The sequence below is a fragment of the Ylistrum balloti genome, unplaced genomic scaffold, assembly GCF_031769215.1.
Source record: "Ylistrum balloti isolate Yb309-2 unplaced genomic scaffold, AGI_CSIRO_Ybal_v1 Utg369658, whole genome shotgun sequence".
Taxonomy (NCBI): domain Eukaryota; kingdom Metazoa; phylum Mollusca; class Bivalvia; order Pectinida; family Pectinidae; genus Ylistrum; species Ylistrum balloti.
The window spans coordinates 462501-488393 of NW_026781910.1; the positions used below are offsets into that span (position 1 = coordinate 462501).

A 25893-nucleotide genomic window follows, 5' to 3' on the forward strand; every position below is an offset into this window, starting at 1 on the left:
GCTGTGGAGATCCGACAAGGTATAGCCAGACATTCAATATCAATTATATCCTAAACACTCGAAAACAAGCTGACTTCATAAATAAGACTGTGACGAAAAACAAACAAACATAACATCCCCCAAATGCAAATCAGAAGACTCCTCACCAGTATGAGGAGACGTGTTGAAACTTGCATCCGTGCAAGGGGCGGTTACACCCGAAACTAACAAATATTTGTGTTAACAAAGAGAGATGTATCACAAATTATTGCTTCACTTTTTTGATGATAAAAAGTTGACTGGTTTTCGTTAACATGAAAACATATTTTGGTTACTAAATTTGATGAAAAGTTTCAATTTTAAATTACTGCTGATAAAATATCAAATATTGAATTCATGTCGTCCTTTATAATCTAAATTACGAGTCGTACAAATACAGACTTATCATTTTCAACGGTATTTGTGCAGAAACTATTGATTCTCAGTTATGGTCCTTTCAACCCTGTCCAGAACATCTGGTGGTGCTTAACTTTTGAGCGGGTGTATACTTTTATCATTTAAATTTTGCATCCCTGGATACAAAAATGCCATTGTTTTATTTCATTCCGTGGTGCCTTTGTGCTGATATTTAGATATATCAAATGGTGTTTCACATTAAAAAAATGAAATACTTTGACCGGTAAAATACAGTCATTCATAAGATGGTTGTGATTAGGTCCAACAGTAAATCCTGTACTGTTGGTCAAGTTTATCGTTGGATCCGTTTTTCTAGTCTGCTGATAAAACATAATGAATGGAGTTTATGCATTGTTCTATTGAGGGGCTGTTAAATCTATTCTGTCAACTTGAAGAAAGACTGACAGCATTTCATAGTCACTGCTTGTAAACGGGGCTTCTGGTAGACGAAAATGCACGAACGTATGTATGGACACAAACAAACCTTCTCACATACTCAAAGTAACACTCCCATTTACAAACATAATGTTCAGAAATGGAATACTAATTAGCGGTTAAGAATATCAGTTAGCCCCATCATTATTAACAGGAAATAAATTTTAATTGAACATTGTCATCATGATAACTGTACAAACATGCCAATGCAAATACAAATGCAAATTTTGAGTTAGCGAGACTAGAGCCTAATAATGCATTTAACTGCATCATACAGCTATTTTGTCCCTTAAGGCTTCGTTATGTAATGTTAAGTGATGCAAAGGTATGCAAAATTCTAGACGGGAAGTTCCACTAGCCCTATGATTCGATAAATTTCGTAATTTTTATAGTTGTTGTAATTTCAGAAGAACAAGTATGTATTTGTATATTCTGAACCGTGCCACTATTCGAATGAATTCAAACGTAGCAATCTTGTTACGGCGAACCTTGTGTATTCCAGCAATGTCTGTCACCCACATTTTTAAAGACTGTAGAAAAACAAAGTTATTAAATAATTACATAAGTACATCAATCTGCCCCTAGGTGGATACCTAGTGGTGATCTCCTTTCTGACTGACGACCAAGGGCGATGTAACGACCACGTTGGGGAGGATTCCTATGACGTTTTCTCCAGCATCTGGAGAAGTTTTCGGCAAACTGGAAAAATCAGTGAGGTAATGATTAAAAAGATAAATTATATACACCCTTTATGAAAAGAGTATGTAAAATCCTTTTATATCACTCAGAACAACATTTTCCCGGTCTATGATGCTTGTTTAGTTTTGGTATTTAACATACCGCCAATATGCCTGTAAAATACGAGAACTAGGTAGTTCTTATGGCAAGAAAGTAAGAATTCATTGGTGCGTCCCACATTTGTATATTTTTTCCACTTTTTTTGTTTGTTCATCTTTCTTTAAAGCGATATCATAGTAAAACATTAACTTTGTTATTGATAGTTTTATACACTTCCAGTTACGTTTCTATACTATCCCGATATTCACAGTCGATTTCCAATGTCCAGCTTGACCACTTCGGAAAACCCCTCTCGAATTGAGCGCTGATAACGTTGCGCCATAGTCAATAAAGTCCCGTTTTACAACACCGGATTTTGTAATGGGTGTGGCAAATCTTATTGAATAATCCTAGGTCAATTCAGAATTACGCATTAAAGAGCCAGACCCACTCCGTTATAGATATTTTTTTCATATCTTATTGACTGGAAATGTTGTTGTATACTAATAGATAATATATAAATAAAGACTTGTATAAAGTTTCGAACTTGAAATTGAAAGGGTACCGGAGATATCGGTGCCGGAATTAGTCTCATTAATCAACACCAGGATATGAATATTGATGAGAAAAAGTTACGTGATACGTTCAGACAAGGTCAGAACCAAAACGAAGATGGAGGAAGAGGTGAGTAGTACGTCCATGTGACATCACTTAAAAAGAGATTTTACCGATAAATGCAATCAATACTCTATATATCCTGTATGGAAATCATCTAACGTATGTATTGATCACATCTTTCAATGCTTAGATATGACACAAAAACGTGCAGATTACGAGAAAAACTACGATTAATTGCAAAGAGGCCCTCAAATGGGGGCTACGATACCGTAACGAACATATAGAACATCGCGAAATTGATCTATCTAATATTCAATGATGAGAGTATTTATGAATATGATTTTAGAGTGATACTACATGAGAGAGCCAAACAGAGAGCGATACAGAGTATGAACCAGCCATCTTCTTTCTTTTCGCCTCAGAGTCCGTCAAAACACGTTTTCTTCCCCGCTTCCCTCGCACACTTTCTGCCATGTTGGAAGACGGCAGATTTATTCACAGTTCTTTGCGCATGCGTCAGAGGGCAGGACTTCCAACATAATTATGAATTAGCACAGAGTCGTTTCAAATTCTTTTTTAAAACTATTTATTACGTTAGGTAGCGATTTACTTTAAAATTGCGGTATTACAGGGTTAGTCAGAACATTTGCTACCCGAGAAAAAAGAAAATCATGATTTTTTTTATATAAAACAATATCGATCGAGGAGTTGGTCTGGCTCTTTAAGTAAGATTAATCGCAAACCAATTCAGGCGGGAAGACATTTTTGTTTAAAGTCGGCGGTGTATTGAGCACTGACGTCATCATATATTATGCAAAAATTCACATATCCAGACTGTTGATCAACAAATAAGGATTTCCTTTTGATGATTGTGATGTAAACTCTGCATATTTCAACAAAAACCAACAGTCATTGTTCACGAGGTGATGTATATTTTGTAAACTGCATAATCAATTCAACGAGTCCAGAGTCATATCTTTTGTAAATATAAACAATCTTAATGAGCCAATGAGAGCCTCTCTGCGATTTGAAAGTATTAAGATAACTTATCAAGTGCGAACATTTAATATATTGGATTAGGAAGAGTATATCAACACTTCGTGCATGACATACACTCCAACCAAAGAAGAGCTCGTGCAGCCATTCCATACTGACATCAAAGAGCATCTAACTTTGATTTCGTGTACACAAAAAGATGTTGAAATCCTTCCTGGACTACCAAATGACGCAAGTAAGTCACTCAAAACGAATACATACAGTAATGTAAGATTTAACTAACAGATCAAGTGTGCTATTATGTTAAACACAATAATATTATTCTCATTTCGTTCAATATTGAGTTCACAACACATAGCCAGTACAAATGAATGGGATTGGAAACAAATATTAGCAACTTATTTAAATCCGTTTGCTGTTAAGCACGTTCTATTTTTTTTATTTTGGGGGGACAAATGATTTATTTGCTATTTTTAGACCCCGTACATCGTTACATTTGGTAGAAATCCATGTCACCTGTAAATAGATATATAGTAGTTTACCGTCGGCATCCTTGATACCTCAACACATTAGTACAATATTACTGCAATATTTTTAACATGTAATGTACACAGAAAAGCTTTCTTTCAAATCAAGTTGATTGACTCGGCAGGTGAAGAAGACAGGGTGATCTTTGTGAACAAGTCTCTGAACTGCATTAAACCATGGTTGTATAACATCCTGATGTCAGGACTATCCTCAGACCGGCACGAGGATGACAAGGGAAGCCTACTAAATGACTTTTTCAAAGTGCTTCACAACATGCTAATGCAGAGGACCTCTTTATGTCCTATAATCTACAGAACAGCATGCGTGATAGCCAAACATGAATAATTGTAACGCTTATTTTACGTAAAATGAAAACACAGCGAGCAGTATCTGGAAAAGTGCTGCCAATATTTCATCATGTGTATAGGTTATTTTAAAGACGTCATAGTTTTCCTCATAGACATGATGTATATAAATATATTGTATATTTTTCAGTCCTAGAAGGACGAAACAGTTGTATATTGCGGTTTATTTTATTGTCTGGTTCTACTGTATCTAACTCTAAATTTGTATTTAAAGGTGCTGTTGTGTCTTTTGTACAATCTGTAACAGAGACCTACAAATCATTGTTAGACACTCTTTGAAATGTTGCCCTAATGTGTTTAAAAACCTTCATAACGAAATGTCTTTGCCCATAAAGAACCATATTACTGTAGGTATAAAGGACCACTAGTCCATCAGCTGGTACAATCCACAACAGTGGTAGATTACATTAATTACATGAGATACATTTGACAAATATTATATGATATATTTACCTCACATATTTGCTTTAACGTATTAACTACGTCGTATTTCTTTGCTATGGCCATTAATCTAATTTTGACATGATTAAATGTTGACAGCATGCTATGGTATTTATATAAATTCTATCAATTATTCATGTAATTGTTTTCTTTCGACGTCTTAGTTGACGATTGGAATCATTTAGATCTGGGATATAATAGTGTGCTATACATCTCTACATGAGATGAAAGTTATAGGAGCCTAGTGACAACACTACTGCCATGAAAGCATTCAAGCAACAAAAACCTGAAAAAGATGAGGAAACTGACCTACTAGCCAAACTTACGCGCGAGAAAATAGACGAGATAGATTTACTCAGTCACAGAATGGATTGATCGCGATAAATTCTCGAAAATTTATAGTCAATTTGTTGCCATCATTAAGTCTCATGACGTCATTGTATTGGCCGAGACCAGAACTAATGAATTCGATGTACTTGAACTACCAGCTGGATATAATAATGTAGTTAATAATTGTAAAACGTAAATCAGGTGAAATAGTTATTATCTATAAAGACACATATAAACCTTTATTTTGTATTTCTCCAAACTTGATCAGAGTTTGTTCAGTGGGTAGATTAGTTTACGCAATAAGTGTTCTACTACGCTATAAGGCTGTGATTATGTGCCACCGTAAACCCCAAAATACGATTCTTATGAAACTTTTCTTGAGATTGAAAATGAATTGATTACGTTGAATAAAAACCAGCAAAAATTAACCTTATTGGAGATTTTAATGCTATAACTCATTGTTGCAATGATTATACACTAGCAGATCATTAGTTAACTCGTGCGTCTAACGTAAGTGAGATTGATGAGTTACATAATTATTAATGTGGTTATGAAGTTATACCGCAACTAGGTATTCCATTACAAAGGACCAGTCAAGACCTTGACAGGCCAAATTCATTCAGTGTAAAGTTGCTGGAGTTTCTTGACAATAATTATTTAAATAATGCTAACGGCAGAGTGGGAAACGTTTATCGGAATGAATAATGTCAAAATGACAGCCTTGTTGATTACTTTATTGTCTCTGCAAATGTTTCTCTGTGTTTTATATTGAATGTCTGTAAGTAAGGAACCAATTTCTTTTGCTCAAAATATCAGCAAGTGGGCAAATGAAAAGAAATTTCATTTTGTAGGAAAAAAAATGATAAATTACGAGAAATAAATACGAAAATCGACAGCATAAAGGAAATCCCCCCAAAAAATATCAAAGTCCACTTTAAATGACTTAATTACTGATATAAGTGATATGTTTAAGGCAACAGCGAAAAGGTCTTTGTGGAAAGAAATGCTTATGCAGGTTTTTAAAAAAAGATAATTCAGGGCACGTTCAGCCCTGGTTCACACGTGAATGTCGCATGAAACGAAAAACAAAACTCATGAAGCTAAGAAAAAGGTACAATATTTTTAAAAGAAATGCAAACCATAAAAAAGAAAGGTAGAGAGTACAAGAGAAAGGAGGAAAATTTCTAAGTATTAACCAAAATTGGAATATCCTGAACAGAATCGATAAATCGAATATTAAATTCAAAGTTGATAAACCAATTAATGAACTGTATAGATATTTTAGCAAATTAAATCTTCAAGATGGTGAAGACGAAGTCTTTGAAACACTGACTAAGAACGCAAGTGTCTATAATGATATACTTAATGGTCAAATCACTCCCGAAGAAGTTGTAAACTCGATAAAAAAACTAGATAATGATAAAGCATGCGGTATAGTACAGATGATATTATGCGTCCTACATACTTTAAACTGTTTAACATTATACGAGATACTAGTGTAAAACCGGAAATTTGGAATACTGGTATAATCAAACCCATATACAAAAACAAATGTGATCCTTGGTGATCCATTCTCCTAAACGTTAAAGTTATGCAAAGCTTGTATTGACTTCTTGATAAACAATTTGTGTGTCTGAGACGATTACCTTGGTTTCGCTGTCCATGACCCCCTCCCGTTACTGTTTCGCTGTTGTTGGTTGCTATAGCGGTCTGCCGTCAGGTCCTTAACTTCTGTGGTTAGCTGTTGAAAAATCCCCTTCAGCTCTACCATTTTGGAATGATCCGCCTCTACTGCTGCTGCTGCTGCCTTTGCTGTGGTTGGCTCTTTCTTCACTGTTTTTCTGCGATTCCAGCCCTCTTCAATTTTTCCCATCGCCATCTTGAGTTCGTCAAAGTCATTAAGACTCTCGTGAAGATAGCTAGAGGCATCCTTTAAGACAGGCTTCAGACCGCACCAGAACATGGTAATCAACATGGAGTTGGCCTTTGACTTCTGTACTTGCCCACTCTCCACAGCCTAGGCCAAAACGTCTTCCAGTCGACAACTCCAGATAGCCACATCTGCGTCATTATGTTCGCTATAAAACCGTGCTAACAACATCTCAACCTGCTGGACATTCCAAAAGACCCTGTCCAGCTTGTCATGTATGTCCTTGATTGAGGCTGAGGGGTCGAGGTGAGATCGCACCCGCAAGGCATTTACTCTGAGGGAACTTCTGATGGCCTGTATGATGGTTTGAGTTGATGTCCGTCCTTAATGATGCATTGAACGTCACTTCTCAAAACATCTTGTGGGGCATCCTTTTCTTGGCGATATCTTCGGGAAGTGTTGCATTGCTCCTGTGGAATATGTAACGGAAACTGTCTTCACTTCTTCCTCAACCTCTTGTTGTACGGCAGACTTTCCCAACATCCATGCTGGATATCCTCCGAGTGTCAACTTTGGGTTTCAGGTTCATTGTCTTCATATGTTCAAAGAGGTTTCTGACTGCGTTCTCTGTAATCTCAGTCATGGTAAGAGATGGGAAGGTCAGCATAAGAACAACTATGCAGAGAACTATCATTAAAATCCAGTGATAACGTATTGCGATATTTTCAAGAAGTAAGCAAAATAATGATGATGATAAAATATTCAGGTATGAAATAAACTATAACTCTCTTTTTGTGTTATGAAGTAGTAGTATTAATTAATGATAATGTGAAAAAGGGTAGCCGCACGTGTACCGAAGTAGAACATAACGTAACCAAATCCTCAAAGAATTAAAATTGTCAGAATACTACAAATGATTTAAGAACACCAGTTGTAGTAAACAAGTCGAAGAAAATTATGATAAATTACTGAACAAAGAACATGGAACACTTAACATATGTATATATAAGTCCACTTAATGTGACACAACTACAGGCAATGACGATCAGAAGAAAAGAAATTTATATATATGATCTGATATCGGCAAGTTCAAGTAATATACACTTGAGATGACTTCAAAGTTTTTCAAGATATAAACTTTGAAGGAAAAAATAAATTAGATAAGATTTATACTACCTATGGACTGACACCCGATGATTGTAAGCAACCAAACATGTGTAGAGAATCAACAAGCTTGTAAAGAATCTTCAGTATAGAAAAATATCATAAATACAAGGCAAATAATACAAGGAATACAAATGAATGTAGTAATGATAACAATGTTATATAGGTGTAACCTTTTGATAAGAGTGCAAAGTCTCAGAAACACACATTTTTAGGCTAAACGTACTCAATACGCATAGCCTATTGCGACGGCCTTTCAGACAAAATTTACCGATCCTGACCTTCTCATTGGCTGAAATATCGAAAAGAGTTAGAGCCCTCTAGCGGCAATTTTCTGCGTAAATAATGCCGCGATCTTTCAAATCGCTATTTCAAAAGCATCCAAAATTAGTTTATTTTTAATAACAATACGATTTCTATATATTTCAAAAAAAAGAAGCACAGTGTGGTTGAAGTATTGATAAATTTTGAACAATATATTTTACGGAATTCTCGACATGACGTAAGCGTACAGAACGTGCGAGTTGGCGCCATTATGAGAAGCTAGTCTGGGGGCTTGGTTTGAATTATCAACTAACAGCACTTATAAACAAACAAAACTTACAAACAGAACATCAATTTTGCTTTAATCCTTGTCGTTGTGGCAAGATCGTCTTAATATATAACATCACTTTACCTCATTAGACGTCACAAAATTGGACTGGCGCATACCCGCCTATATGACATTTTTTCAGGATTTTCACATCCATCGCCACGACAATTTTTCAAGATTTTGAAGATAAAAAGTTTGCGCTTCGTAGGCAAGGTACATTTGGCGCTCGAGATTTATGAATAATATATTTTTAATACTGTACTGATCATGATGTTGACTTTGTTATATCCTATATTTTTTGTCTTTTAGTTTTATTTGATGAAGGTTGATTGTGCTGATTTCTCAATGTTTGTTAATGTGTATCAAAGTTCCTTGAAATGAAAAAATTCCTTCAAACAAAGCGCGTATAAAAAACCCCAAAATATTCATGTTTATTAATATCAATGAACTAAAACGAAATATTTCCATAACATATTTATTCATTTAGCGTGTCATGGTGACATTATTTAATGCATTGGAAATCAGAAATAGTAGTAGCTATAGTGAAAATATTGTAAATTTTGTATATATATGGAAGTCTGGTTTAATCTCATAGAACTATGCCTTTATAGACATAATTACCAGAAGAAAAGTCTAACCATGATACTTCAAGGAAGTTAGGCATATAAATACATTTAATGTAATTACTTACACTTTTATCTATCTGAAATGCTGTGTATACCTTATCTACTTTCCTCAACTACAAATATAATTATAATAAGTAAGGACTATTACTTTGCAATACATTAAAAATAAAGAAGTAGGTATAAAGTCCTTTCGATTTGTTTAAATCCTCATATTGATAGAATAGTAATTGCAACATCTTGGGTATTTGAAAGGTTTTATTTAGTCAACTTCATCATAGAGCTATTAGTCATTTGGCTTGTTGGCGATAGATATATGGTTGTGTGTATTTTGTTTATTTTTTTTTACCTATTTTGATTTATTCACATTATTGTCGTCAAATTTGAAATAAGAATTAAAGAAGATATAAAATCGCTTAAAATTAAGAAAAATAGCCTCTGGTTCTCTTATTTTAATAATTTTTGCATTCCAAAGTGTAGCAGTATGGGGAAGTAATATAGCTTAGCGGTTATTTGTGAACATTTTTTAATACGTTTAGCCTCTCAGCACTTTCAGTACTTTGATTATTGGTTATAAGTAATAATGCATATACACAAAGCATCTAGTATTTTTATTCAAAATTTATCCATTCCCATAAATGATCTGTTAATTATCAATTTCTGATTATATTCCATTGTCATATAGCATGTTAGTGTTCGAAAAACTCAAATTTCAAAGTCTACTGCGTGCTTTTCTTATCACGTGTCTGATGTTCGGACAAGACAACAGGTCCCGTGCTCATGAAGTCCTCGTTTCCATAAATCTGTTTTAAAAGGGAAAAATGAAGGTATCATATAGAGTTTCCCCTAAATTTCTTCAGATAATAAGAAGAAATCATTTCGGCCATAAAGTTAATCACAATATATATATATATATATATTTAATTTTCTGCCTGCCTGAGTACGAGAGCGATTTCGTGATTACAGACCCTTTTTAATTTGTTTTAATTTCCTTGCTCAAAATGTTACATCAAAATGAATCAATTTCACTGATAGCATGACTTCGTTTTATATGACGAAATACGACACAATCTGCACACTAACTATCACTGGTAGCTAGGTGATATTTCTACGATTTATATATGTCTATATCACTCGACCAAATGTACTTTAAAGCCAGAAACTGACATTGCTGGATGCTGGGTTTAAGACGGGACAATACTTCAACACCTTAAATAATATGAAATAAAGAAAGAAAGAAATATTTATCATTTATGATTTTTTTCATAAATAATCCGCTGTTTTTAGAAACTCTACTTATGGAAATTAGAGGTAGGTCTATTTCTTTTCCTTCTCATAAAAAAACGGAGTAATTTTAGAGAGAAATAACTTAAATCATCAATAACTATCTTCGAATCTGCAGAGCAGGTAACATTAAGGAGGAAAAGGAAGGAATTAGAGTATATTCATCAGAAAAAAATGAAGAGTGACATTATAAGAGATAAGCAAAATGGATATAGGAAGGGGAAGAACATACTACTTATTTTTCTAATTTAAAAAATCGAAACATACTTCTAAAGTTATTTTAAAAAATCAAAAAGGAAATATTTTGATTATATAGCAAGAGGACATTCTTTCTGAGGTAACATTTGTTTTATGAAATTATGTATAAGTATAGGGAGGTAGAATATAGTGATTTAGATGTTCATCTTCACAATTGTGATGTCAAGAAATTGAATAATTTAGAATGTGATAGCTTAGAGGGTAGCATAAGTCTCGATGAAGCTGGACAGGCTCTGAAAGACAAAAAAAAAAATAAAGAGTTCTGAGTGATGAGGCCAAATGGAACTCATATATATCTAACATTTAAGAAAAAGCTTTGAAAAGAATGAATATATTAATATTATTGAAAAGTAAAATTGATTCAAAATCTTAAACCACTATATATACATCTTACATAAGACCAATTATTCAGTTTGATGATGTTGTGTGGGATTATTGTACGGTGGCTCAGAGAAAAAACTACTAGAATCGATGCAATTAGACACAGCAAAACTAATTACAGGCTTATGTAGAGGAACGCCTCGTGAAAAATTAAACAAGGAATTAGAATGGGAAACTTTGAGTTGTAGGAGATATAAACTTAAGCTCATCTTTATTCACAAAATAATGAATAATGAAACTCAAAATTATTTCAGAGATAAAATTTTACCACATGTTCATGACGGAAGTCATGAGAGATACCCTCTTGGAACTAATAGATTATTTGATCCCCTCTCTGTCATAAATTATTCTGATAGTGTTTTGCCATCCATGTTAAATGAATTCAATGCATAAGATATTCATAACATACATTCTACTGCACAGTTACGAATAATACTTGATAAAAAATTAGATACAAAATCTGAAACAACTGATATTTTCAAATATTCTGGCAATCGTGATGTCAACATTAAACTTTGCCAACTTAGAAATAATTCCAGTAATCTTAATCATGATCGTTCAAAGATCATATAATTGAAACTCCAATGTGTGAGTGCAACAAGTTAATTGAATTTGAATATTCAAACTCATCTGTGTATTGATGTCCTCTTACATGGTTGTAATAATTGTACTGATATACGAAATTGATATATTTTCTTCATACCAGGCTTCATATTGAACTGAGAAAGATTTTCCTTGTATATTATGTATTAGTTAGTTGTTGGAAAATGTTAATTTAATACTGCAAAAAAATAAATAAAAATACCCCCAGAATATATAACACTTAATGAAAAAAAATAACCATAAAACCAACTTCAGGATATAATGCGAATTTAATGGAGGTTTTAACTTTCCTTTAACAATTTACTGCATATCAATGTAAGATGTGACATCTCAAGACAGTGATTCAACTTATCTGTTTTCTTTATCAAGCTTAAATTCATTCATTTATATCTGGAGAAGATTAATGTAGACTTAACCTGCTATTTGATCCATTTATATAGGTTTTTAATGAATGTTTACATCACTGTGGGGGCCTAACAACTATGCCAGCTACAAACTAGATTTATTACCAATAAGGTAAAGGCAGTTTTCACTTACTGAATACGATGTGCTATAAATTTCACAGTTAATGAAAAAAATAATTTCGTATCAAATGTTTGCTGCTTAAGTAGAAGAATACAACCCTATGTTGACATCTTTCTGCTCTATGGATACCTGGTACCAACAAGCGATTAACGGGAACATATATGTATAGCAAGCCTACTTTTATGATGATACAAATCTGCAGCTAATGCTATCGGAATGCATGACGGTACATTTGACGGTTATGTAAAATGAATGGCGTCGCGGCTCAGTTAACATTTCTAAAGAAACCTGTTCATTAGAATTTCTAATAGGGGTAGAATGCTTCTAATATTGCGTATGTCCTGTCTAGACGTTAGCTGGTCGGTTGAGTAGTTCGGATGCATCCGCTCTCTTTGCATTAATGATAGACACAAGGTACGTGTGAATAGTTAATTTGTTAAAATCTAATCAAATGGTTCTGGCATGATTACATTTTTTCATTACATTTTTTTCATATTGTTGGTGTTTTAATTGACACGGACATCAACAAATATTTAGCCACCAATTTAATATTTTTTAGGACCAGTTAATGATGTTTAAGTGTTTCATATTGGTATTATACCCTACTTTAAATTTGCTGTTTCAGTTAGGACTACTTTCAGTAAGAGATATATGTAAATACGTGTTTTGGGAGAGCAACCATTACTCGTATTTCCTGATATAAATGTTCAACGCATAGCGGTATTACAATTTCTTGCAATAAATTATCCTTTTAACATAATTATGCTAATATGAGAAATATGCATCTGTTCATTTCTATTTTTCTACTTTGTATCAACATGTAAGTAAATGAAGAGAATGATTTTTTTTCTATTTTATGTATCCCATTGATATATATGATTCCTCCTATATATATATATATATGATCAATCTCCTCCCAACTGCTTTTCTGATGACAATTAAGTAATCCCTGTAGATATATGATATAAAGCCCCCAAATACTATTCTGATGGTGATATGGTTCCAATATGAACACATACGGTGCATGTATAGTAGTGTGTAGAAATTAACGATTGCTGTAAATATGGTTTAATCAAATCATATTGACGTTTGTTTTTGTCATAATATTGGTAGAAATAAGTACATTAAGGGGATCGGTATTGAGGACACAGCAGTACTAAACGTTCAGTACATGTTGATACTAAATGGGTCTGAGAGGTCTTCAAGGAAATCTATTGATGAATTGAATAATTATGCAAATATTTCTGGTCTCAAGATGAATACAAGTTGTTTGGATAGGGAAGAGAAGATATAGTGATACAACACATTAGCCAGTAAAGTCGGGTTAACAAAATTTCACATTCCTGGGTGTTGATTTTTTCTAAATAAAATTCCAAAAAGAACTTTGATAAAAAGCTTGTTAATCTAAAACCTCTTATCAGTAGACGGTGTCTGACACCAATGGGCACAATCAGTGTCATCAAATCTTTGTTTATATCAAATCTGAATTACCTATTTATTACTCAATCCAATTAATCAGAAAAATGTGTTACTTAATTGATTTCCTTATTATTTTACTTTCTTTGGAATGGTAAGTGTCACAAGATTAAAAAAGAAGTTGTCTTACAAAAACATATTGGTGGAGGACTGAAGATGATAGATGTGCATGCTTTTATATATTCTATCAAGTTAGGCTACGTGGTAAATGGGATTCTATTTTTTTATTAATAGCGTATCTCCAGAAACTAAGCAATTGAGTAGGTGAATATATTTTCTCTTGTGCACAGAACTGGCCAAACTTCGTCTGTCTTCAAAGCATGGGATACACTTAATAATTGTAATCAGCTTTAGTTTTAAATCTACAAAACTAGATATCTTAGTAATTCGCTATATCTCATCAATGCAATCCAGGACCATTTCTGACTAAAAATATTACAGTTAAAACCCAATAAAAGAAAGTTTGAGTTTGATTAAAGAAAATTGTATCCACTTCTTGAACGTTAGACAATATCATTTGTTCCTGTTATTTGTTTCCTAGTTTTCAAAATATATCATAGTTTACATGTATTATGGGTCAAGTCCTATTTACTACTGAAAGATTTGTTTACTTTTGTATAATTACCCACCAAGAAATTGCCTACAACTTCTCCCTCTGCGCGTGTGTTTAAGGATGTGTGCTCAAGGGATTACGCATGTAAAAGGTGCATGCTTGCGTAAGGTATGATGATGATGATGATGAGGATGAGGAGGAGGAGGAGGAGGAGGTGGTGGTGGAGGAGGAGATGTATACAATTTTTATGTAATGTGCGCATGTATTATGTTGTAAATCAATATGTTTAGTTATTATTTGGTAAATCTATCACATATCTTGAAAATCACTTAAAAATTAAAAGGAAAAATAACAACAAAAAATATATAACACTTAATGAAAAAAAAATAACCATAAAACCAACTTCAGGATATAATGCGAATTTAATGGAGGTTTTAACTTTCCTTTAACAATTTACTGCATATCAATGTAAGATGTGACATCTCAAGACAGTGATTCAACTTATCTGTTTTCTTTATCAAGCTTAAATTCATTCATTTATATCTGGAGAAGATTAATGTAGACTTAACCTGCTATTTGATCCATTTATATAGGTTTTTAATGAATGTTTACATCACTGTGGGGGCCTAACAACTATGCCAGCTACAAACTAGATTTATTACCAATAAGGTAAAGGCAGTTTTCACTTACTGAATACGATGTGCTATAAATTTCACAGTTAATGAAAAAAATAATTTCGTATCAAATGTTTGCTGCTTAAGTAGAAGAATACAACCCTATGTTGACATCTTTCTGCTCTATGGATACCTGGTACCAACAAGCGATTAACGGGAACATATATGTATAGCAAGCCTACTTTTATGATGATACAAATCTGCAGCTAATGCTATCGGAATGTATGACGGTACATTTGACGGTTATGTAAAATGAATGGCGTCGCGGCTCAGTTAACATTTCTAAAGAAACCTGTTCATTAGAATTTCTAATAGAGGTAGAATGCTTTTAATATTGCGTATGTCCTGTCTAGACGTTAGCTGGTCGGTTGAGTAGTTCGGATGCATCCGCTCTCTTTGCATTAATGATAGACACAAGGTACGTGTGAATAGTTAATTTGTTAAAATCTAATCAAATGGTTCTGGCATGATTACATTTTTTCATTACATTTTTTTCATATTGTTGGTGTTTTAATTGACACGGACATCAACAAATATTTAGCCACCAATTTAATAATTATTTAGGTCCAGTTAACGATGTTTAAGTGTTTCATATTGGTATTATACCCTACTTTAAATTTGCTGTTTCAGTTAGGACTACTTTCAGTAAGAGATATATGTAAATACGTGTTTTGGGAGAGCAACCATTACTCGTATTTCCTGATATAAATGTTCAACGCATAGCGGTATTACAATTTCTTGCAATAAATTATCTTTTTAACATAATTATGTTTATGTGAGAAATATGCATCTGTTCATTTCTATTTTCTACTTTGTATCAACATGTAAGTAAATGAAGAGAATGATTTTTTTCTATTTCATGTATCCCATTGATATATATGATTCCTCCTATATATATATGATAAATCTCCTCCTAACTGCTTTTCTGATGACAATTAAGTAATCCCTGTAGATATATGATATAAAGCCCCCAAATACTATTCTGATGGTTATATGGTTCCAATATGAACACATACGGTACATGTATAGTAGTGTGTAGAAATTAACGATTGCTGTAAATATGGTTTTATCATTATGCTAACTTCACACAAGTATATCACATATCTTTTTAAAATGATATTAGATAATATTTTATTCGAATATCTCTGTATTGCAAACTTAGAACTGCCAAGCATAAGTTTGCTTCATATATTGGCACATAGGGCAATCTCAGCTACGACATATCTGAAGCTATCCTTCAACTGCGCACATCACCAAAGTTGTAGCTGTGTAGGCAATGTCCTGTTTACTACAAAATTGATATATATGCTAACAGGAATACATGTATTGCCAATATAGTTACATATATCCACTGTATAACAAGACTGCACAGCAGACGAATCGCCTCTTACAATAGGAAAGTACTCACTACCCAGAAACTACAGCTGGTTGTAACGTTTGGTTACATTGCTCCAGTGCAGTGTTGGATAGTACGTAAAATTTCCATATTAGAAACTACAACTGGCTGTAACGTTTGGTTACATTGCTCCAGTGCAGTGTTGGATAGTACCTAAACACTTGTTTACAATGGTACCACTACATAGGAATAGACTGGCTGTATAGCTTAGGCTACATTGCTCCAGTGCAGTGTTGGATAGTACCTAAACATTTGTTTACAATGGTACCACTACATAGGAAAAGACTGGCTGTATTGCTTAGGCTACATTGCTCCAGTGCAGTGTTGGATAGTACCTAAACATTTGTTTACAATGGTACCACTACATAGGAATAGACTGGCTGTATTGCTTAGGCTACATTGCTCCAGTGCAGTGTTGGATAGTACCTAAACATTTGTTTACAATGGTACCGCTACATAGGAATAGACTGGCTGTATTGCTTAAGCTACATTGCTCCAGTGCAGTGTTGGACAGTACCTAAACACTTGTTTACAATGGTACCACTACATAGGAATAGACTGGCTGTATTGCTTAGGCTACATTGCTCCAGTGCAGTGTTGGATAGTACCTAAACATTTGTTTACAATGGTCCCACTACATAGGAATAGACTGGCTGTAGTGTTTAGGCTACATTGCTCCAGTGCAAATAACTAGTGGTATAATATGAATAAAACAGCGTGAGCCAATGTAACAAATCTAAGGGGTAGTGTTAAGAGAAATTGTAAACCAAAAGTCTGCCTTCCAATTTCGAGTGAAAACCAAAGCCAAACTTAGATGTATTGTGGAATAATATAGCTGAGTGCCCTATAATTTGTACCATATATGAGATTAGATAGAATTGATTATTAACAGGGTAGGTGATTAAAAGGAGTGGAAGTTGTACCCATCAGAATCTTATACAAGCAATACATACTGGAAAACCTTTCTCTGTGAAAAAACTGTCACTTTGATAATGTAAGTGCACTCTGCGCCTCTCTTATAGAAGACTGTGGAGTCCTAATATATCGACAATAAGCGTCTGAGGACCATCTCCCTAAAACTTTGATAAGATGGTCTTCCACGTGAACTGTCGCTGCTGTAGTGGCCGCTCCTATACGGAAAGAATGCCCGTTATAATGCTCTGAGTCGATACCTAAGCACTCCAACACATGTTTGAATTTAGAGATAAATGCAGTTGTTCTTGTTAGGGCATGCCCATTGTCCATAATGAACAATAGTTCATTAGGGGCCGGTCTCTGACGTTGTCTTACCGCTACAGCAGGATGCATAGGGGCATATAATTCCATCAATCTTAAACAATTTTAAGGTCACACCTTCTCGAAATGGGTCAGTTTTAGATCTCCTGAGGTGTAGAAAAACACAGTCTGGTGCTATAACTAAATCTTGAAAACATAAACCGGTATATTGGTCAAATGGTTTGCTTACAGTGAATTCTCCACATCTTAAAAAACCAAAGAACGCCACAACACAAACGGTCTCCAACATCAAGTCCCGAAGCACTTGGGCCTTTTTACGTAAATACTCACAGACTTTCTTAAGAATGTTGAACGTAACAAGGTTAACGAGGTTTGTTACTTTTAACGTGTGTACGTTTCACTCCTCCCATTACTGCGTGCATACGTCTCAAGTTGGCGTACTCAGGAAATTTAATGTTGTGTTGAAGACACATGAACCGTATACCACATAAGTACAGTTTGATAGTAGCGTATGAAAGATTGATGCTATGAAAGTGGGCCTCAAAATGAATCAACATGTCTTCTGATACCTGTATATCCGTAAAAACGGCACTGGCAATCATCCCTGTCATCAGCAAGAATTGTATAAACATGGAAAATCCTGTATTGTACTCTTGTCTAGTATTGGGGGCAATGGCTGACTCCCAAAGTTCTTGCACTACTGGTCCGAGCGCCATAGAACTTCCGACGGATGAGGAACTGGACATGAGAAACGTTCTGCTTCCGGGGCCAGCAGTCTGAATCTTGCCCTCTGTAAACGAGACAGGGAATCAGCTATTAAGTTACGTTTGCCAGGGACGTGCTGTGCCATAACAACAAATTCGTTTATTGCTGCACACAAAGTCAAGCGCCTCATGAGAGGCATGATATGATAAGCTTTAGAGCGTGCTTTTTGCAGAATAGATACAGTCGCAGTATTGTCGCACCGAAACATTATACGCAAGCCCCTCCTATTATGACCCCATGTCATTGCTGCCACTACAATGGGGTAAAGCTCCCTGAACGCTATGGACAACTATCGATATAATCTCTAAAAGTATCTGGCCATTCCTGTGCAAACCAAAATCCATTCAGGTATCCTCCGAACCCTAGAGATCCTGATGCATCAGTGTACAATTCGATATCTTCGTTCCTAGTAATATACTGGCTGCAGAAAATGGTAGCTCCATTCCAATTGGACAGAAAAGTTAACCACATAGCAATGTCTTCGCGACAATCTTTAGATATCCTAATATGGTGATGTAAGGCCTTTACAGTAGTAGACAGTTTGATAATGTGGGAAACGAAACTTCTCCCACGGATCACTACCTTACTAGCGAAGCTCAAAGGACCTAACAGTTGTAGTATTTCCCGTTTTGTGCAAGATTTCCGCGACTGGAATGACTTTAAAATTTCTGTATCCCTTTGAAGCTTATCAGTGGGTAGTCGAGGTTCCATCTTTTGAGTGTCTAAGATGATGTCTAAATACTCAAGTACATTCTCTGGTCCACAAGTCTTGTGAAGGGCCATAGGAATGTTCAGGGAATTGAAAATATGATATAACACTGTATGTTGTATTCACCACATTTTCCTGGCTTTTCAAAAGTGATAAAATCATCTAAGAGGTGTAGTATATGCTTGATTCCATAATTATTCTGGGCAATCCAACACACCGCCCTAGAAAGATTGTCAAATATCTTTGGGCGCTACCTCCACCGAATGCTGGTAAAATAATGGTAAAATTTCCCCTTCCAACAAATACCGTAAAGATGCCACTGTGACGGGTGTATAGGTATCAGCTGGAAGGCGTCCGATATATCTGTCTTGCACATAGTTGTGTCTTTCCCTAAATCCTGTATGATTTTAATGGCGTCTTCGATACGGACGTAGGACAAGGAACAATCCTCTTTATCAATTTTGTAACCGTTGATTCGTCTTTAAGAGCTGATTGTAAGTTACGACAATGTTTGGTATACAAAACTACATTGGACACTAAAGTGTCAAAGCCTTCAGTAAGACCGTTGCACAAATAATTAACAAAATCTCTGTCTGGATACTGCTGTAGCTCAGATTTAAGTACCATAACATTAATCATGGTGCTAGCTTTGTCACACTTAAGCCATTGATTCGACTCCTCCGACTGCTTTTCCGGCAAGCCTTAGCTCCATGATTTGTGGCTTTACATTTGGTACACATGTGAGTAAAACCACAATTTGCCCCATATCTACAAATGACGTCATTGAAATTATTACAAATTTCTGATCCATTAATCTTGATCTTGGGGCGACCTAGCGTATCTGTGTCTCTGTCCGTCTTCTGAAATTTACCTCGGTCATTTGATGGAGTCTGATTAAATTTCCCGTAGTTTTGGCTGTTCTTTTTCTCTCTTTGCTGTGGGCAGAATGGGGTGGTGTGTGAAGTTAAATCATATAACTGACATGAATTGACCTTGACGTCCTTACAATCATACTGAGGAGGACATTGTCTTTACTTGTCTGTACTTGGATGCCTAACTTTGTCAGTTCATCGCGCAGTCTTTGAGTAGTCCAATTAGCAGGGTTAGTATCATTCCATGGAGTACTGCCTTTTGAACGAGTCCGACGAACACGGGTAGCCATTGTCCCTAGAAATTACTGTACTCGTACGGAATTGAGTTAACACAAACAACGTCCAGAAGTCGTCGGCTATAGTAAAAAACACCACGAAATATAAGTTGAACACACTGGCGATAATTAAGCACCAGCCTATCAAATTCAATTGCGTTGACACGTGACTGGTCAGCTATATGTAATTAACTTACAGGCTCCGACTATGCATATGATGATGTCCATAACCTTATATTACTAATAACATGTGCACCACCTTATTATGACATATCTTAATCTCGATAACCAAATTCTATGTTTACAAACAATACATGCAATATCTCCTACTTGTGAATTTAGATGTGCAAGGCTAAGATGGCATAAATTGTTCAATTAAAACTTGGCTTATCTACATAAACCTTAATTATAGATTCAATATACATATTTTGTACACACATCCATACATAGTGTACGATTAGAGAACAAAGCATATGTAATTACAAATTACAAACAACAATGTACAATGTAAATTAAAAAGGTGTTCATCCATAATTAAGGATTTCCATGTAAACTATAGCCGTTAAGATTCACGTGGTAGTGCTCAGCTATCATTAGCATGGGGAGGAAATGTTATAAATGTTCATAAATGTTGGGGCTGAAATAGGAATTGAGCAACATCGTATTAAAAAGTATGAAAGATGTTGCTCCCTAACAAATAAGTATCGAATAAGTATGCGTATTCATTTACCGTTTATTGTAAGTACTTCTAATAAAGAGAAATACATTTTTATTCAACTTACTGAAATCGGAAGAAGGCCAGAATACATGACACAGTCTTAACATTATTTTGGAATCATTTAATATTGGAACATTATGAAATTGAGTTATCGGAATGTACACCTCTCCTTTTAAATTTCTTTCGACGAATTTATATATATTTTTTTCAATCGCCTCCTAGATTTTCTAATTCAGGATAAGTAATGTGTAATAAATTTCACATCAGGGTATTTTTTTAAATTTTGCTTCAATTAATATGTTTGCTTCATCACGAAACAAGATTTTGTGTATTATATTTACTCCGATTGCAAGAAAACAAATATATTTGTAGGTATATTATTCAGTAGGTAGATGCGTTCTTTAATTGTTCCGTAGATGTCCTAGCCTTTTTTACTTTTAATTCTGTTCCGCTTTATGTGAAAAAGGGTAAAATGATATGCAACATATGTATATTTAAAGAGATTTATCCAACAGCACAGGGTAAATATGAAATAAAACTAAAAGCGGGAAATGTATACGTGTGTATGAGAACAATACCGTAGTTCTATTTACTCTGGTCACAAGCATATTGATAACCATTTTTACTTATTGCTTCTCCACGAGTGATGACATCCGAAGGCCACCATCTAGGACCTGTGCACCATGGGAAGGAGTGGTACTCGTCTGCAATGGAGAGCAGTAGAAAAGTCATAAAGGCATTTAACGATAAAGTGATGCAATGCGTGGGTAAGTGAGACACCAATTTTGATATATATACCACACGAGATATAAGAATATCATCGCTGACACTACATAGAAAAACAGATGTCAATGTTTTGCAAAAATAGATGACCTATTATCAAGAATACATTTTGAATTTCATATATTTTCAAACGTACACTAATTCGTCCTGGCATGGCCATATTATAGTCAATCGAGTCTTTACTTTGGTCATTTATAGTTCTTTTCATATCAATGATCACATATAGCAAAGGAAACTGCATTGAATGACAACTATTGTTTTACATTTTAAGAAGATATGTTGAGACCGGAGAGGAATAGCAGCGGAACCGTATGTATAGCCGAGTTTGGGTCTGCTGACGGGGGCGTGTCACTAGAGCTGATTAACGGTGTAATAGGTACCAGTATACCAATAAGGTTTCATCATTGCGACCATATCTTTCAGTTCACTCTTTCATCGTATGACGGTATATATCGTATTGTAACAATTGTAGCAATTACAAATCCATCTTACTATCAAACAGAAATTATTTCCAGAACATGCTGAAGTATATGAGTTACCACAATACTTCGTAATATCAACAACTTTGCGCAAAATCCGTTATTTTCTTTCCTTTCAGATTATATCAACCAAAGTTCAAAAGATCCAAGAGAAATCCTTCTGGTTTACGAAGATCAATTATTGAACGATTACAATGTTCTGTTCAAAACGATTCATGGTAGGTCACTTTTCTGCATTACTCTCTACGACTTCAGTTTCTCTTGTCTCAAAAATACTCCTAATTTTCTATAAACTATGTGGTTGCTATGTACTGTAACATTTACTTATTGATAATTTGAACAAGAACAGATTCACATCACATATCACAATCCCACAACATAATTAATAATATTCATTCCTTTGCTTTAGTACTCAAAACTAAAAGTCATGTTTGTCACTGTTTGAAAATCAACGCAGCATTTTTATAATAATTTGACTTGTTATTTGAATCCATGATTTTCAGGCACTTCTACGAACGCATCTACCAAGCTATCCACGAGAGAAAATGTTCACCTTTTGGCCAGCGCGACCTCAATGTACCGCCAGTGTCTACCCAGCGGTTTCGTTGATATTTCGTTTTCGTCAATGGCAAACCAGTGGCTCAGTAAAAAGTAAGAGATGTCATGAGGGACAACGACGTTTCAAATAAAAGGGATATCATGTATTCTTTAGTATTGAAATCATTGCAATTTATGAGTAAAGCTTGGATATCCAATACTGTTACATAAAATAGACATTACTTGATAAAACGAATAGGACGAAAGTGGTGATAAACTCAATGTTTAATTATATATTTATTTTATAATGTTTCAAGACCCTGTCATATCCGTGGTGGGATATTCCAGACTGACTGTAGCCCTGAAGAACTAGAAGCCTTTCAACACCAATGGCAGACTGACTGGAAACTGTTTCTGTCGTGTCGAGCTCGGGAACTCCGACCAGGTAAAATTCTTAAATGGTAGTATTTGAAAATTTTGGCTAATGGAAGCTGTTGTGAAATGTGAAAATTGATCAGTCGTAAAATTATGTGACTGCGAACTAATATGTCAATTTTTTACTTTTTTAAAATTTCAGCTTCATTCTTCATACGTGATACTTATATGTATTTAGTAGAAAATACAAATAGTAGACTTTTCATTCAATTCAAGTTAGTAATTGTACGACCCCTATTATAACCTCTAATCTTTAAGGGCCAACACAAAATCTGATGTTTTCAGAAGCATGCTGCATGCAGCTGTAAGCTTAACACGGAATGGCAGCAGAAGGGTCGATATTAACATGTATCTTTTAATAGATTTGTAGTACACTGGAGTAATATTAAATATCACAGCATCATTTCTGCATTCCCATTCACGACGACTGTTATCCCTAATTGTAATTTGTAGATTATTCATGTATCTATAACATGTCAATTTGCCTGAATCTACAAAAAATTTAATTGATTAATGCTCAGAAGCCAATATTGTCTTTTAGGTGCTGCAACGTTATGTTTTAATTAGCAGTATTAGTATCTGTATAAATGTAAATAACCATGTGAGGTATATTTTTGTAGGGGGATTCTTGGTTGTGATTTCCTTCGTGACAGGAGACAGTGGCCGGGATAGTGATATTGACGAAGAAGACATACACGATGTGTTTACAAGCACTTGGAAAGACTTTTTGAAAAGTGGAAAGATCACCGAGGTATTTCTATAGAATCCCTTTGCTTTTCTATTCCATCGGATAGTTGCATCTGACGGCCAGAGACAGGTAAATACATGTAATGTTTTAAAGAAATCAAGAGAGAAAAGGCACTTGTTCTTCCGAACATCTCAATAAAACGCCGGGTTTCAGTTTTTTTTCTTATTTACGTTGGTCTGAACATTGATTTACCTCAGATATCGTACGCGTGCTCTCGGACCTATCTTTATTTTGATATGAGCCACGTTGAAATCATCGTAATATGTCACTCATGGACAAGGATATCCTTCATGCATAATAATATCTAACCTACTTTATCCTCAGTGCTGTTGTAGTATGGTATACAGCGACAATTTAATAAGCTAATTGCTGCAAAATCAGTCATCTGTTGAAGTCATTGTGGCTTTGCAAGAACAAAGTCATGATATCGCACCAGAAAATCTGAATATGTTATATGTGCACAAGTTATGATAACAGTGTAACGGGCGTTTGAATGCCTGTTTTTTTAACAAATAAAAGCAAGTAAATTGCACTAATTGATAATATTTCACATGTTTGTTGACTACTCAAGTTTCTGCTTTGAATAAATACAGGAGGAATTTGTCAACAGCTCCAAGATAACATATTCACCCACCGCCAACGAACTTATAAAGCCATTCCACACAGACATGAAAGGTTCACTTACGTTGGTTGATTGTACCCAGAAAGACGTACATATAATTCCCGGTTTCGCAAACGAGGACGGTAAGATCATTCACAACGTTCATGTCCAGATAAGTCTTGTCTATGAATTTACCAAATATATTTTAAATAGGCGATAATGATAAAGTGATTCTAACTATCCCCCCAAAAATGTTGAAAAATGTGGGCTGCGTCTGTCTGTCCTCCCAAGGGTTTATTCTGAACTCTAACTTGAAACCCGTTTGACTGATTACTAGGAAACTTTGTAAAGCATTAGGCTAGTGCCCTAGTCATACATTGTGTTATTGGCGACGCTTCATTTACATTTTCCAACAGAAACATCGTAAGGAATACAATATGATTTTTAAAAAAGTTTTTCCGGGCTACAACGTGAAAAAAAAAATTCAACAGACTTTATATCAGGCTATCGCTCTAGTTGGCCCTTGTGCTATTGATGAGATTTCATTTGTTATATTTCTTCTGTTACCATAGAAACAATGTAAGGAATACAAAAGTACCTTTTTAAAACGTTTTCTGGGATAATAACTTTTTAACCATTCAACAGACCTCTACGAAACTGTCAGCATATCAGCCTAGCGTTCTAGTCTTGCCTTTTACTATTGGTGAGATTTTATTTTCATCTTATTTGATGCTACCATAGAGACAATGTCAGAAACAAATAAAATATTGTATGCAAAGTCTTTCCAGGTTACTGTTCATCTAATCTCTACACGCGTTCATCATTAACAATGAAAGGTACAGAGAATCAATATCAAATCAGAATTTACATAATATATATTAGATACATATTATCTATATATATTTACATCGGTTTTGATGTGCGCTCCAACATCCAGGCGTGGGGTACAATGCCGCGCTTTGTTAAGACTTTAGTTTGAATTGCAATCTTTTTGATAGTTTGTAGTTGATAAATATTGATAATAAATATGGTTCTTTTAAAAGATATGATCCAACATTTTTGAATTATCATGTTATTTTTCTACTATTGACCTCGCAGGTATCAAGGAGAGAGAAAATTTTGTGAACAGATCTCTGAAATGTGCCAGGCCATGGTTGTACAATATCTTGAAGTCAGGGCTGTCCTCAAACAGAACCGAGGCTGAAAAAGGAAAACTACTTGATGATTATTTCCAGATGCTTAGCAATATCCTCATGCAGAAGACATCGTTCAGTCCCTTATACTATAAAACAGCTTGTGTTGTAGCAAAACGCACACTCTTATAAGCCCTTCATATATACCAGAGTAAATTTTAGATATAAATTTTATAGTCAAACTTAATACCAGTTGTCAACATGTACATTAGAAAAGT

General features: G+C 34.7%; 1 protein-coding gene and 1 pseudogene across 1 annotated transcript; one reads left to right on the forward strand and one right to left on the reverse strand.

Annotated features, from left to right (window-relative positions):
- Positions 1 to 17305: 17305 nt before the first annotated feature.
- Positions 17306 to 20196, reverse strand: LOC132558265 (uncharacterized; annotated as a pseudogene).
- A 1349-nt stretch (positions 20197 to 21545) lies between these two features.
- Positions 21546 to 25807, forward strand: LOC132558001 (uncharacterized). The gene is made up of 8 exons (XM_060222526.1): positions 21546 to 21666; positions 21954 to 22058; positions 22281 to 22379; positions 22665 to 22812; positions 23016 to 23143; positions 23754 to 23884; positions 24475 to 24625; positions 25581 to 25807. The coding sequence occupies exons 1-8, from the start codon at positions 21546 to 21548 to the stop codon at positions 25805 to 25807; spliced, it is 1110 nt and encodes a 369-aa protein (XP_060078509.1).
- Positions 25808 to 25893: the final 86 nt, after the last annotated feature.

Coding starts and splice junctions, on each gene's coding strand:
- LOC132558001 (XM_060222526.1), top strand. CDS start 21,546: ATGACATCCGAAGGCCACCATCTAGGACCTGTGCACCATGGGAAGGAG. Junction 23,885..24,474: donor AAAGTGGAAAGATCACCGAG/GTATTTCTATAG, acceptor GAATAAATACAG/GAGGAATTTGTCAACAGCTC. Junction 24,626..25,580: donor CGGTTTCGCAAACGAGGACG/GTAAGATCATTC, acceptor TTGACCTCGCAG/GTATCAAGGAGAGAGAAAAT.